This window comes from Ceratotherium simum, chromosome 1 (assembly GCF_057802395.1).
Source record: "Ceratotherium simum simum isolate JZ-2026a chromosome 1, ASM5780239v1, whole genome shotgun sequence".
NCBI lineage: Eukaryota > Metazoa > Chordata > Mammalia > Perissodactyla > Rhinocerotidae > Ceratotherium > Ceratotherium simum.
In genome coordinates this window covers 42,686,331-42,702,240 of record NC_141900.1, presented here as the reverse complement: position 1 = coordinate 42,702,240, position 15,910 = coordinate 42,686,331, and the positions used below count along the sequence as shown (strand labels likewise).

The 15,910-nt window shown below is 39.8% G+C and overlaps 1 protein-coding gene and 1 long non-coding RNA gene across 11 annotated transcripts in view; one reads left to right on the top strand and one right to left on the bottom strand.

Annotated features, from left to right (window-relative positions):
• The window catches only part of UMAD1 (UBAP1-MVB12-associated (UMA) domain containing 1), a 244,309-nt gene that overhangs the window by 29,221 nt on the left and 199,178 nt on the right, over positions 1-15,910 (bottom strand). For 7 of the 10 annotated variants that reach the window (XM_087424087.1, XM_087423971.1, XM_014788204.2 and 4 more), the window contains one exon: positions 1,643-2,085. The exons of 1 other annotated variant lie outside the window; for it this stretch is intronic. In XM_087424087.1, the coding sequence (XP_087280213.1) occupies positions 1,828-2,085 (258 nt within the window). In that variant the 3' untranslated portion in view covers positions 1,643-1,827. Of the gene's footprint in view, positions 1-1,642; positions 2,086-15,910 lie in introns of those variants that run through there. 2 more of the 10 variants (XM_087424233.1, XM_087424258.1) reach the window with 1 other exon arrangement.
• Positions 1-15,910, top strand: part of LOC147918190 (uncharacterized) — a 158,424-nt gene that overhangs the window by 83,254 nt on the left and 59,260 nt on the right. The window lies entirely within an intron of this gene.

The following is a 15,910-nucleotide window of genomic DNA, read 5'->3' as shown; positions in this document are numbered from 1 at the left end:
ACCATATTTATAACAAGTTAGACATAAATATAAATGAAATGTATAAGTATTTTAGACAAAATTTAACAGATCTTAGACAAATTGATGACATGTTTACATTTAGCTTTAAGGTACATTAACATGGATATTGAAAACGATGTGCTTTTACAAAAACTGCTATAAAATGTTCACATTTGCATTAGTAATAAGTCACATTTCCTAGACTGATGTTCTATGAAAACTATGTAAAGATCTAATTTAATCATTCACCTCATATGGTAATATTATTGGTAAGTGAAACATTTTTGTCAATAGAAATGTTCATTTAACTTTTAAATAATATAGCTTTTTTTTTTTAAAGATTTTATTTATTTATTTTTTCCCTCCAAAGCCCCAGTAGATAGTTGTATGTCATAGTTGCACATCCTTCTAGTTGCTGTATGTGGGACGCGGCCTCAGCATGGCCGGAGGAGCGGTGCGTCGGTGCGCGCCCGGGATCCGAACCCAGGCCGCCAGCAGTGGAGCACGCGCACTTAACCACTAAGCCACGGGGCCGGCCCAATAATATAGTATTTTTAACAAGACCATGCTACATTTATTAATAAAACATGCATAACACATTAAAACTTGAATAGTTCAGGTATCTTTATGCACAGTTTTTAGTTTGGCTATGGCACTCTTTGAAAAATATACTTAAAATTTGGCACAGAATTAATAAATTGTATTGCTCCTAATCAAAATAAGTGTGATTTACATTTTCCATGGTATAGAAAATACTCTATCACAATTTACCTCTTCCCTTTACAGTTTATTGACCAATGGCAGTTCTTTTCTGTTTTAGTTGAAATAAATAATGGATATTCAAGAACTGAAAGTCTTATCTAGGTGTTTTGCCCAAACTCTACTTGGAAATGAGTTAATTTCAGTTTCTCTAGCAGTAAAACATTTCCATCTGCAGTGTGGGCAACAAATTTCTAAATAAGGGTGTCATCAGCAATAATATGTATCGTCACAAGATGTTTTTCTTTAGGAGGCAGAGAGGTTACAAGGAAATGCGTATCTCTTCAGAAACCGGGAACATAGCAAATGCCAACTGAGGCAAAAGCAAGAAAATTCTTTGGAAAGCTGGTGAGAGAGCACACTCTGAAGTAGCAACAAAGCAGAAAACAAAGGCAGGAACACAGGACTCACTTAAGGTGGAAAGGCCTACCATGGGTTTACAGAAACTGAAATGTATCACTCAAAAGAAACAGCATCCAGAGCACTTGGAGCATTCTTGTATCAGCAAACTACCACTGCTTATTAGGAAAAGTTTTAAATGGCCACATCAATCTCTAAATCAGGATTGAAGAAATTAAGCTAACTGGCAATTTTTTTTCTGAATTCAGTCATAAACACTGTGGAAGAAGAAAGGGAATGACATTAATTCGAGCTTGCTCCAAACCAGAGAAGAGAATTCACACTCACTCTAAGCGTCTACTTTAGAGCTGTGGTAACTAAGAAAAATGCCACAGTTCTTTTCACAGTTCTTCTAAGATACAACACAGTTCTTCTAAAGGTGTTATATTTTGAGAGATCGGTTGAAGGAATCAACTCCTTTCATAAAACCTTGATAGCCTAATTTTTATATTTATTATTTGGAGGAAAGGAAGTAGAACTTAAGTTCAATTTTTATACAAATATACTTTATTCTAAAAAATAGAGCAATGAACATAAGGTTGTTTTCTTTGCTTTATGATCCTTGCTTTTCTGAGGGCCTTTAAACAGTGAAATGGCAACATCAAACAGGTTAAATAACATAGGCAAACTTTTGTTTTAAAGCTGTTAAGATACAAACAGACGAAAAGATTAGGAATCACAGAGCACTGAATTTTCAAGAGTGAAATCATACCAAAACCGTGATAAGTTTTCGCTGACGTCATAGGAGAGTAAGTGGTCTGGAAGGTCACTGATGGTGCCCTGCACAGCCAGCACATGCGGGGCCAAGGTGAAGGGTACGTCGCTCAGAAGCTCGGCCATTAATGAGTTGTTTTCCAGAGTCTGGCCTGCCTTATTTTCCATCTCGGGGCCTGCTACAACCACACTGGATGAGTTTTCTTTGCCGGTCTAAAAATACATATATATTTAAGTCATTTAGACCTTATGGACTTCAAAGTTTAGTAACGGTAAATGTGGCATTAATATATCAAAATGATTGAGAAATGCGGACTATATATATATTCCCAGATTAGACTGCAACTATTTACTTTACTTGAGAAATACATACATTTAAAATGAATCCTAAACCCTACTCTTACTCAGATTGACCACCCACGGACCCCTCAGATACAAACTGGCCTTCTTACTAGTTCCCTCACCCAGATGATGTCTACAAAGTCTGTCTCTGCTTTTCCAAATCCAACGTATGCTTTCAGGTTCTACAGAATTCCCAGCTTCCCTGTGAAATCTTATATCAACATAGTCCGAAGTGATCTTGCCCACTTCAGACCAATTACGGGGCAAATTGCCTAGGATGTTATTTGGCATTTTCTAAATGTGTCCTTGCTAGTTGCTATTTCATATGCATATGTCTTATCCCCAACTAGACTCGGGTCCTCAAGGGCAAGCAATCCATTTGACGTATCTTTGTGTTCTCCACTTTGCATACTTGACTGCTTTCCCCTAATATGTACTTGAGAATTTACCCTAATGTGCACCATAAGTATTGACTGATTGCCTTACTTTCACTGGAACTAACATGTTATGTTATGTAAGTTATTCAGATAAGAAGAATTGATATATCTTGTTCAATTTCTTTAAAATTCATACATCTTGCATACAGTAGTTTACCAAAAGGCATGTGCTAGGATGTTCGTAACAGCACTCGCTGCAAGTCCATAATTGGAAACTACCTAAGTATCCATCAATAGTAGAATGGATAATAAACTGAAGTATATTTACAGCAATGAGAATGAATGAACTGCCACTGCAAGAGGCTGAAACCTAACTCAAACCAGCTTAGGCAAAAATTTACTCCCACACCCCTACCCAGTCTCATGCAGAATAAAACCCTGGTCTTTACAGAGGCCTACAAGGCCCTTCAAGCTCTGGCCCCCCAGTACCTCTCTGACTTTCCAGCTAGTCTGTCCCGGCTCACTCCTCTCCAGTCCCACTGCCTCCTTGCTGTTACTGGGGCGCACCCAGCCTGCTTCTACCTCAGGCCTTTGCTTTCCATTCCCTCTGCCCAGGAGGTTCTTCTCTCAGATATACACAGGCCTCCTTCCCTCACCTCCTTCCAAGTGTTGGCCTATATGTCACCTTTTCTACTTGAGGTCTTCCCTGACCACCTTATCCACACTGTATCCTCCCCCTCGCCTCCTCCACTCCAGCACTCTCTATCTCCTTCTCTTGCTTTTTCCCTTCTCTATAGCCTTTATGTTATATAATTTATTCTGATTATCATCCCTTGGAAGCTTAAGGAGTTTTTGTCTCTCATGTTCCCTGTGGTTTCCCAAATGCCCAGATCAGTGTCCAGTGCTCAGTAAATATCTGTCAAGTGGATGAAAGCAGAAAAGATTTTTGCCTACTTGGGGCTTACATTATAATGGTTATAAATGCTGATGAATTCTTTATCTCGAAGTCCAGAGGGCAATAATTTTCTGTGTAAGAACTAACAGTTTTGTAAAACTTTTCATTGAAGTGTAACATACAGAAAAGGGTACATCGTAAGTGTACAGCTTGCTAAATTTTAACCAACTAAACACCTGTGAGCAACCGGCACCCAGATCAAGAAATAGAAACGACCAGCTCCCGCAGCAGCCCTCCTGGTGCCTCTTTCAGTCACAATCAATGCCCTGCCCCCTCAATCACCATTCCGACTTCTAACATCACAGATTAGTTTTACCTATTTTTGTATTTTAAATGAAGATAATCATACATTATGCACTCTTCTGTTTCTGGCTTCTTTCACTCAAATTATATGTATGAGATTCATCCATATTGTTGCATGTGGGATTAAAAATATTTTTGAAGAACATGTCGCAGAGAGAGACATTCTGACTGTCTTAAAGGAATCACTTTGATTGCTGTGTTGACAGTAGACAGTGGGGAGTATGGTGACCAGAGAAGGAAGCAGGAAGACCAGCTGGGAAGGAGAGGTGATTGTGATGTGGATTAGGGTTGTGATAGTAAAGATGAGACAAAATGGTTGGATTTTGGATAGACTTGAAGGATAAAACGAATAGGATTTGCTGATGGAATGGATGGTGGGGTATGAGAGCAAGAGCAGAATCAAGGAGGAAGCCAAAGTTTTTGGACAGAACAGTAAGGATGGAGTCTCCACTTACAGGGATGGGAAAAGTGTGTTGGGGAAGCAGGCTTGGGCAGGAAGATCAAGAGTTCAGTTTTGGGGGCCGGTGGTGCAAGTGGTTAAGTGCACGCGCTCCACTGCGGCGGCCCGGGGTTCCCAGTTTGGATCCCGGCCGCGCACAGACGCACCGCTTGGCAAACCATGCTGTGGCAGCGTCCCGTATAAAGTGGAGGAAGATGGGCATGGATGTTAGCCCAGGGCCAGTCTTTGTCTGCAAAAAGAGGAGGATTGGCAGATGTTAGCTCAGGGCTAATCTTCCTCACAAAAAAAAAAAAAAAAAAAGACTTCAGTTTTGGATGTTCCAAGTGCCTAACAGACATCCAAGCGGATCTGTTAGTAGGTAGGGGAATATAATTTGAGTCTGGAGCTGGGTGAGATCTAGTGGAGAAAGTCTGCTTGGTGTGTGTTTAAAAGAGGATGGGAGGAAAGAAAGTGAAGACAAATGTGAGAACAGACAATTTTTTGTAGATATTATGCTGTAAATGAGAAAAGAGATATGGGCCAGTAGCTAGAAAGGGATGTGGGGTCAAGGGAAGTTTCTCTTGATTTTTGTTTTTTAAGCTGGGAGAAACAATGGTAGTTTATATGCTAATAAGAAGAAGACTTTAAGAAAGGAGAACTCCATGGAGATTCTATGGAGAAGGAACTGCTCTCTTAACAAAGCATCCTCCAAAACAAAGCATCCTCCAATGTCTAGAACAGAGGCCATCAAGAAATATTTGTTTAGTGAATGACTTCAAATTAATGAAGTTACCAAACACATCCCTGCCAAGAGTTGTCATAACTTCACGTGAAAATAAAACACCAGAGTACTTTCTTAGGACTGAACTAGAACAAATGTAACCACATCCTGTTATGACAAAGCTTATTAGAAAGGTCCATGTAGGCAATGGACAGAACCTGCCTCCTGAAACCTGACTGGGACTTAAATACTAAGTATCCCTGGGTCTATGGAGAGCACTGATATCAGTGAGGAATGATGATTCCAGCCTCTTGAAAGGGCATCACCACACACTGGTTTCCTCAAGATTATGTATGCACCAGGGCTTTGGTTACCATGGAGCAGCCTGGCAGAGTGTTTAAGAGCACAGGTTCTACAGCTCGATTGCTTGGGTGCAAATCCAAGGTTTCCTGCTTATTAATAAGCAAATGGCCTTGGGCAAGTTATTTAACATCTCTATGCCTCAGTTTCCTTAGCTGTCTTATGAAATCAATAATAGTACCTATTTCATAGGATTGTTACAAGGATTAGATGAAATAATGTTCATAAATAGGCAGAATAATGCTTAGCACATGTTAAAATATGTGAATAAATAAAAACTTTAGGAATGTCAGATCCCACTTGGCTTTAGATAAAGTCTAGGATCCATCTGTCTCTTGTTTTTGACATTCACTGGTGGTTCAAATAATCTTACCTTCCCCTCTCCTCTTCTATCTTGCCTTCTCTCTTATCTCACGTGCAAATGTTCCCTAGATCTGTTAGTCTCATCTCATACTTGAACCTTCTTCTCTTTCTTCCTTGTGCACAGAATGTTCTCCAGTTTCATTAGCCAAATCATCTCCTTTCTTAAACAAAAGCATTCTTGAAATCTCACCTTCTCCACTAAAGAGGAGGTATATTACTTGTAGCACTTTGCTTCCTAAACACACAACTTCTAAGGTTTATCTCTCTGGCAGCAACATTTATTCTTTTGTTCATGCTTTTATTAATCCTCTTTTCTTTGCTTTACGAATCATTCTTGTCTGTCAGAGCATAATTCCTTGAGGAAAAGACTATGTCAAACTGTATCTAGGATAATAAAGGAATTGAGTGCTGTGGTTTCTTGCTCCAAGTCTCCTGATAACACTGCCATATGGCTTGAAGGGAGCTGCTTCATCCACCCGGGCCTCAGTTCTCTATTCTATGAAATGGGTGGTGAGGGACAAAAGATGATGATGAAGACGACGACAACGACGACTAGCATAGATCGAACACTTACTTTGTGCCAGGCTCCATCTAAGCTGTTTAAATGTATTCACTCATTTAAGTCTTACAACAGCTCTGTGGGGTGTGTACTATTATTAGTCCCATGTTAAAAACAAGAGGACATTGAGGAACAGAAGGTTAAGGAAGTTGTTCCAGGTCACACAGCTAGTCTGTGGTAAAACTGAGAACTGAACCCAGTGCTCTTTAATGCTCTATATTCTAAGATCCCGCACGCTTTAGACATGCTTTGAATAGACTGGCTGACTAAACAAAGCCTTGAAAATTTAGGGGCCAGTATGAGAAAAAAATGACAGTTACTAACATAGCATATCTTGGCTTAATTTAGAAGAAAAAAAGACTCGTAATACCTTTTACCTTTAGGAAGAAAGGACTGAGAAAACGATTAAGGTGACAGATCTGAGATTGAAGAAGGATGGAAAAGCAACCGTAATTTAAGAGATGCTTATCCCTGGGAATGAATCTCCCAGTAGTATGGATAAACCATGGGGCAAACACCAAGGACAGTGAAACAAGATCGTCTATGAGGTGAACATTATCAAGACGGAGAGATAGGAAGGTACATAGGAATGCACTACAGTATCCTATCTACCTTTGTATATGTTTGAAAATTTTCCACAATAAAAAGTTTCCAAAAATTAGCTTAAAAAATACCACGGACAGGCCGGCCCCATGGCTTAGCGGTTAAGTGCGCACGCTCTGCTACTGGCAGCCCGGGTTCGGATCCCGGGCGCGCACCAACACACCACTTGTCTGGCTGTGCTGAGGCCGCGTCCCACATACAGCAACTAGAAGGATGTGCAACTACGACACACAACTATCTACTGGGGCTTTGGGGAAAAAAAAAAGGAGAAGGATTGGCAATAGATGTTAACTCAGAGCCGGTCTTCCTCAGCAAAAAGAGGAGGATTAGCACGGATGTTAGCTCAGGGCTGATCTTCCTCACAAAAAAAAAAAAAAAAAATACCACGGACAAAGTGTTCCACCAAATGCCTCCTAGAAGGATCTGAGTTTCAGCTGTGCTGTATATGTATGACTCCAGCATCTCACTCTTAACGGTTGGCTAGAGTGCAACGTTACAGTCTCCAAGGAGGCTGCCTGCCCTCTTGGCAGCAGGGTGAGTGCCAGGATGCAGCTGCTGTTGGCATGCTGAGAGCTGGAAGGGGAGAAATGATAAGGCAAAACAAGAGTAAGTCACACAGAAAATGTGAGTCAAAATTCAGGGACCCCACAGCCACTAACCCTCATCACTAAGTCTCTAGCTTGGCAGCCAGTGGTAGCAGAGGTGGGGGCTGAGGGCTGAAACAGGTGCATGAGTTCCCCTGCAAAAAGCAGCCCGTTCTCTTAGACACAAAGCCTTTCAATTTTTTCATTTGCATAATAAAATGAGTCTTTAAAGGGAAGAAAGACTATGTTAACCACAATGGAGCAAAAAGAAAAGAATCAATTAACCTTATGGTTAATAGCCAAATTTTAAAAAATTACTTCAAATATTACGTTCATAAAGCATATTCATTATTTTTGTGATTAATCCTGTTCACAGAAATGCTGCTATGATAATATTCTTGAGTATAAGTTCCTTCATATAATCTAGCTTTAATACTTATTTTCAAATTAGCATTTGCCCTTTCATGATTTAAATATGAGTATACCATGTCAGAATGGTTTTTTTAAATCTTAGGGAGAAACAAATTTCCTTATCTATATCATTACAACAAACAAAGTTTATAATTAATTAGCTGTTTTCATGTTTGTATAAAAATTATTTCTTGTTCATCAGTTAACTTGTTAAAAAATGGACTGGCCGAGTTTCTCGTGGGTTCCTCACATTCCATTATCTTTGTTTCAAATAATTCAAAGAGGTTTATAGGCACTATTCCTCCCTTTCTTACAGAGGGGCTGTAAAGATTCACAAGCTTCAATCGGTAAAATCTCGGATCTTAGGAAAAAATACACTCCAAGAATACAAGGCACGTAACACTTTTTAGGAAAGGCTTAGAAAAATGAAGTCACTTTCCTAGAGCAACAGAAGGTTAGTGGCATCCTTGTGAACCTCACTCTTGAGTGTTTGAAAGCAAGGAAAAGCAGGTTTAAGAACAGATAACTTCATTTTTCCTGGCACAAAAGCCCCACTAACCACCATGAAATCTATTATAGGGTGCCAACTTTGCAAACCCGCTAACAATTTGGAGACTTCATCCTCTTAGCCATACCCGACTAAAGTATGAATATTTTATTAATACGAACATCACCTATATTTGGCATCTTTTAAAACCTCCTGCTTTTTTCTGCAACCAGTGCCTCAGATAAGTAGAGATAAAATAGTGTCCTATAAAAGCAAAATATTGAAGCATTAAAATTTAGAAACCAGCCTTAACCAAACAGTGAGAGAACCTATTAAAAGAACATGAAACCAGGTATAAAACACTCATCTAACACATTCAATTTACATGCAAAGAAGGTAGCTATCTCACACATATTTCTAGGAAACAAGTTACAGTAAGCAGAGGTAATAGCAAGCTCAGGCTGTCTGTGCCTTTAAATTCTAATGTCTATAAATAAAAGACACGTTCCTTTGAACAATAGCCTGAACAGGCAACACTGTCACTTTATCTCCCCAGATAACTATCCATTCTATTCTGGCTTCAGCTGCTATCTACTTGCATTACATCAGCGTCTTGATGGGGGTAGGGTGGGGGGCAAATCCCAGTCAGAAGCATCAGGGGACAAGAGGTTAGGAGAAGGTGATCCAAGCAATGGCACAGTTAAGGCAGTACTCAAGCTTCTTAATTTTTCTAAGAAGCTAGTTGCCAACAAAAGCCAGAGGATTGGTCTCTGATGTCTAAGTCCTAAGCAATAGTCTCCTTTCACTTGGGAGAAATTACATTGCAAAGGTAGAGACTGTTTCCTATTTTTCTGCATATCCCCACTACCCAGAACAGTGGTACCTGCACAGAACAAGTGCTCATTAAATATTATGAAATGGCACTGAATCTGGGCCCATGGTTTCTCAGATACTCCAGGCACCCCAGACTTGCTTTTTAAATTGAGGAGTTAAGCCAAAGAAACAAAAGCCCGGAACACTTTACCACTTATACAGATAAACAGGCAGAAGAAAGCTGAATTTCCTGAAAACCTGTGTTCCAAGTGACCTGGGCTCCTAGTTTGAGGATGCTCTATATTTGAGTAGCAAACTAAGAGGCTAGCTTACAAAATAGATGTTTTCTTTACTCCCTTTCCTTTCTGACCTCTGACATCATTTACATTCTGGCTCGTGATTTTTTTTTTTTTTTCAGTATTTGTTCCCTTTTCTCTTCTTTCTTTTTCCCCTCAATATTTCCACCTGCTTGTGCTCCCTGCTTCTCCCATCTTTCTTTGAAATAGAAAAAAAGTTCTCCTGACTTCCTCTTTTCAGAACTCCAGCTAAATGTATACAAGTGAAGAAGGGGAAGTGAGCCGGCTGTCGCTTGCTTCTGTCATCTGTTCCATGTATTCTTGGAAAAGTGGCTTGCCTGAAGCCGGAAAATCTTCTGTACTAGCCAACTGGGGGGGTGCGGGGGGGGAGTGGAAAGAGGAAAGAGAAGCATTTTAGGAAAGGAACCAGCAAGAAACAGTGTGTTCAATGTGGGATCCTGTTTAATACTGGTTTTGAAAATACAAAAGGCTGTTCCAGTGATTTTTTTAAAAGATATTTTAAAAGTTAGTTTATAGAAATTCATGATCTTTAACTTTAAGCTGTCCAGACATCTCATATTTTCCCAGTAGGCTTCCCCCCTCATTCTTTACAGCACGTAATTCCTCCTTTCTCTTCTCTAGCCCTACATCACCACCTTCCTCCTCGCTCGCTGTCCGCAGGTGGGCTAGCCTCCTAGTTAACAGGATCTCCTCTACCTGCTGCACCCAAAAAACTTATCTGCATTTGTACCCACTTGTGCTTCCCTCCTGCCGCAATGGGCAAGTTGCCGCTTCCTCCTACCCAAAGCCAGTCCCTCCCTTAGTCTTCCACATCCATCCTGTCCCCATTCTTCAAGGACATGGCTTCATCAATTAGAAGGTGTCTCCTAACTGCTAATCTTTCATATAATCAATTCACCATTTACAGAAAGTTCTCCTCTGTCTATATCGTCCATTGGCATCTCACCCACTGAGCTTCTACACTATCTACTTTTTTCAGAGTGAGAGTGAGACCACTGTTGACACTCTGCTTCACTATTCACCCACTGCAATCTGCCTTCTATCTCTGCCCCTCTACTGACACTGCTGTCTCCAAGGTTACTATAATCACTCTTTTGCTAAACTCAGATGTTTTGAAGTGCTAATCTTATATGACCTCTTTGTTGCACTTAAGACTGGTGACTCTCTCCCTGAGTTTTATTTCTTGGCTTCTTTGTGCCACTTCTTAGTTTTGCCTTCTATCTGTCTATTCTTTTGCCTATTTCTGAAATGATGATGGTATTCTCCAGGGCCTCATTTCTGTTCCTTTATTTTTCTTAGTCTCAACACACCTCCCTGGATGAGCTTATCCACATCCATGGTGCCTACTGCCCTACTCCTCCACACCTGAAAAGCAGATAAGTATGGAGATATGTGCATGCATTTACACACACACATACACACACCAATCTCTTTCTTTCTAGAGCTCTTAACCCATACGTTTAAATCCTATTATACATTTTCTTTTGGATAATCATTAGGGATTTTAAACTCAACATGTTCTAAACCTGGCTCTTATCTCCTTCCCAACTCTACCCCCAAGCTTAATGCTCTCCTAATATTTTCTGTATCAGTGAAGGGTACTAACATGGTTGCCTAATATAGAAACCTGAATTATCTTTGACTTCTCTCTCCCTCTCACTTCCTCCATCTAGTAAATGACTGAGTCCTGCTGATTTTGATGTTTCTAACATCTCCTCAAGTTCATCCATTTCTCTTCAAGTTCACGTCATTCTCTTAATGCAGGCCGTTTATGCCCCCTACACAACATTCTCCCTATCACTGGTGATATCTAAACCACGTTCTTCCCTGCTTAAAACTCCTTGATGCCTTCGGAAAACAGAACCAACTCCTTATCATAGCACATAAGGTATGACTGGCCTTGCTTACCCCTCCAATTTCTTTTATTACCATTCCCTCAACTCCATCCATATCAAGCTATTTGCTATTATCCAAATATGCCAGGCTCTCTCGTTAGCTCTGAGCCTTGACTCATTCAATTACTTTTGCCTAAATTAGGATATCTTTCTTCTTCTATTGACTTCATCTGGCCTATTTCAACTTGCTCTTCAGGACGTACATCAGGACTCATTTAGAAAGATTTCTCTAAGAAACTCCTCAAACCTGGGCCAAGTGCCTGTCTGTGTGATCCCATAACAGCCTGTGTATACCCCTCTCACAGCATATATCATACTGGAATAGAATTCTCTGTCACCCTCATAAAACTATGGGCAGCTCAAAGCCAAGGACAATAGCACTCATCTCCATTTCTCCTGCAATCAGAGCAATGCCTGGCTCATAACAGGTGATCAATACATGTTTACTGAATGACTAAATAATTTAAATTTCTTCACAAACTTTATTCAGAATAAATTTATTCAGAATAAACTAGGAATTATTATGTTGATCCTGAATTTCTGCATTTGTTTGTTGTTTTCCTAACAAGATTTTACCATCTGTTTTTCATGTTATCACCAACATGGTGAACCATGGATGGTATCAAATACAGACAGAACTTAAAACTAGGTTGAGACCCCCACTACATCTATTTCCTGAAGAAGGAGATGGCTTGTTCTTGACTTGCCAAATGAACAACTTCACAAATATGTCTCCTAAAGGAAGTTCAATGAGGTCCTGCTGCAATGTAGAGGAAACTGTTTGGGAAATATTTTTACCTAGACCAACCTTTTACTGAGAGAGGGAAAGAAGCTAGCCCTATCTACTCCAAATTCCCCTTAATCAACTGTCTTAGTCTGTTCAGGCTGCTATAACAAAATACCATAGACTGAGTGGCTTATAAACAACAGAAATTTATTTCTCACAGTTTTGGAGGCTGGGAAGGCCAAGATCGAGGCGCCAGCAGACTGAGCGTCTGGTAAGGGCCTGCTTCCTGTTTCACAGGCTGCCTTATTTTCCTCTATCATCACATGGCAGAAAGGGCCAGGGAGCTAGCTCTCTGGGGCCTCTTTTATAAGGGCACTAATCCCATTCATGAGGGCTCTCCTCTCCTGACCTAATCACCTCCCAAAGGCCCACCTCCAAATACCCTCACATTGGGGATTAGGTTACAACATTTGAATTTTGGGGAGACACATTCATCTGCTAGCATCAACCTGCTTCACACAGCTCTTCTCTCCCAGGAACCAGTATTTCTCCATAACTCCATATGTGGTACAGTCTGAAGGAGCTGCAGTGTAGCCTACCCTTGGGGGCAGGGGTATGGGAGACAGGACCAGAAACAGGGTGGCAGGACTAGGTAAGCCCTGTAAGGGGAGGAAAGCCACAGAGATGAATAGGAGAGTAGGAGAGGGGATGGGTAGGTAAATTCTATTTATTTAATTTCTGTTCACCTCTGTTAAAGAGAAAAGCCTCTTTCTTACTTCTCTGGTTTCCATAAAAAAGGATTTTTCTCTAACCACCTTGGCCTTCTGGCCCACCCCCTAATCCTCCCCAAGGAGGTAGACTGAGTTACCTAGCTGGTTGACGACAGCAATAGGTCTATGTTCTATGTTTCTAGATGGAGGAAGCTAAACCATCCAAGGTCCTGAGGCCTGGGGAGAGTCTCCTTCTCCTTCTCTCTCTACTTGGACCAGGGCAGACAAGTAGCCAGAGTAAGATTTTCTGCTATGCTGACTTCAACTTTCCCTACAGGTCTAGACATTGGTTACTGGAAGCATGGAAGTCCATTTTACCTACTACACTAAGCTGCCTCCTCCAACCTAGGCTGTATCAATCAAAAGGGGGCAATCTTGTTTCTCTGTTTGCTGTTCTTTGGTCTTATTTCTCCATTGGCCCAGGATGCAGGTGAGAAAAAGGGGTGCCCTTTATTAGAACATTAAGACCCCACCGATTCCTACTTCCCAAAGCAATACCATTTACACCAAAAAAGAGAGGCACATTAACCACACCAAAAAAAACAAAAACAATAAAGTCATGCAGATGTTAAATGATCTAGAAATTAAAAATATAATAAACTAATGGTTTTGAAAACTTACATGCCCTATAATACTCTATGAAACAGCTTATTGGTATGATTTTAATGGCTTCATAATTCAGTTTAATCTGTAGGATCAGAAAAGTTCTGATCAGAAAAGCTCTAATCAGAATCTTGGAAAAATGACAACTAATATTTGTTTAGTGCTTTACACAGTTTTCAAGTAGTTTCACATATGTTATTTCATTTGAGCCTTACAACCCCCTAAATCTGTTAGAGAAGCTATTATTTCTATTCTCATCTTCTGAGGCTCCAAGTTTAGTGACTATCTAATTAGGCTCTAAAGAGCCTAATCTGAGGCTCTAAGTTTAGTGACCACTACTAATTGGCAGAGACTTGTTCTCTGGGTCTCCTGATTTACAATCCAATGCTCCCCCTCTGATGTAAAGGCCATCATCAAGGGAAATAATTTTAAAGATTACTTGTCTGGTTGTATTTTTTTTTTTTTTAAGGATTTAAGTTGAGCAATTTCTCTATGGACAATTGTTATATGGGGTAGACGATGAAGGTCCAAAAATACAGACTGTGCCACTACAGAAACAGAGTTTAAAATAACGGTTCAACTAAGCATCTTATTACTAGGTTAAATCTGCCAAGCTGGATACAATATGTAATAGCTTAGAAAACTACAGCATCTGATCACAGCCATGGTTACACAACGGCTTAGGCTTTTGTGCATGAATTCTTCAGGCTTATTATGTATACCACAGGTCTGAAGAATTTGATATCCCTTATTAGTCACACTGGATTCTACTTAACTTCCCATTTATGTAGCTTTATTTATGTTAAATATCTATTCAACTTATTCAGAATGTAAGGCAACACGATCATATTTTTTTCCAGATAATTTGAAAGGAAAACAATGAAAAATGATCTTGCACATCTCCTCAGCACATTGAATATTAATTTCCTTCAAATGAATGATTTTCATTTTGTAAAACAATAAAGTACTTCAACCGTCTGTATATACAATAAGAAAGGAAATGGAATACTTTCTATTTTTAAAGCTAATAAGAAAATATAAACATACTCATTTGTTTTTATATAATTAGATAGAGAGACATCACTTATATGATATTGATTAAATGGAAACAAATAGCATAGGATACTAGTGGGAAATACAAAAAGAAAGTAAATCGAAAAATATTAAGTAACAGCTACATGCTGGTTTTTTGGCATGTGCTTTGATGGAATGAACATTTGACAAATTCATAACCTAAGTATCACACATATATATATATTTGTGTGTGTGTGTGTGTGTGTGTGTGTGTATGAGGAAGATCAGCGCTGAGCTAACATCCATGCCAATCCTCCTCTTTTTGCTGAGGAAGACTGGCCCTGGGCTAACATCCGTGCCCATCTTCCTCCACTTTATATGGGACACCACCACAGCATGGCCTGACAAGCCGTGCGTCGGTGCCCTCCCCGGGTCTGAACCTGGGTCGCCAGCAGCGGAGTGCGCGCACTTAACTGCTACGCCACGGGGCCGGCACCTAAGTATCATATATATATTTTTAAGAACAAACATTTAGATGTTATTATAAACAAAAAATGTAATTATTTTATGTTAAGGTTGTTGTTTGAAGACAGAAAGCTAATCTGTTTTGCTCTTAATACACTGAAAAAGTTTATATTTTGTCATTGTTTCCACCACTATCATGCAAAAAGATAAATATATAATTTTCTGTATGTACTTAGAATTGTCATGTCCACAACGAGAATTCAAAGACCATTAGCAGTAGGAGCTCATGTTTACCCTGCATATAAACATCTCTCTAGTCTCAGGAAACAATTCTTTAAGAAATGGGAAAATATTGGATAAGAAGCCTTATTTTCTTTGCAATTTGAATTTGATGTGTGGAATAGTCCACACTTAGAAATACTGTAGTTGGTGAATACACAACTGTATGTTTTCATACAGAGATGAAAGTGAAAGGAAATGCATCACACCACATTGAGCACAGAAATTATGAAGGTGGGCTAATTAAATTCCACTCAGAGGGCATATGAGTGATGGTATTACCCACACTTGCTGCACCTAACCCAGAACTCCACCAAAAAAACGTTTGGCAAACTGAAGAGGTGAGCAGAAAGCTGTGTCACTTGACCTTGGCTCTCATTTGCAAAAAGGTTGTATTTCAAAATAGAAGATGGGGTTGGAAAAGTAAATACAGCTGTGTTTTTTCCACCCCAGTGTGAGAATGAACGGGCTACTTGTAGGAGGAATGGCAGGAGGCTGAGTCCCTTCTTGGTGCACACTCAGAGGCCAAAAGAGAGTGCTATTATTTCATTTTATGGGTAACTCAGGATAACATTTTTTTATTGTGGTAAAATATACACAACATAAAATTTATCATCTTAACCTTTTTTGTGTGTGTGTGAGGAAGATCAG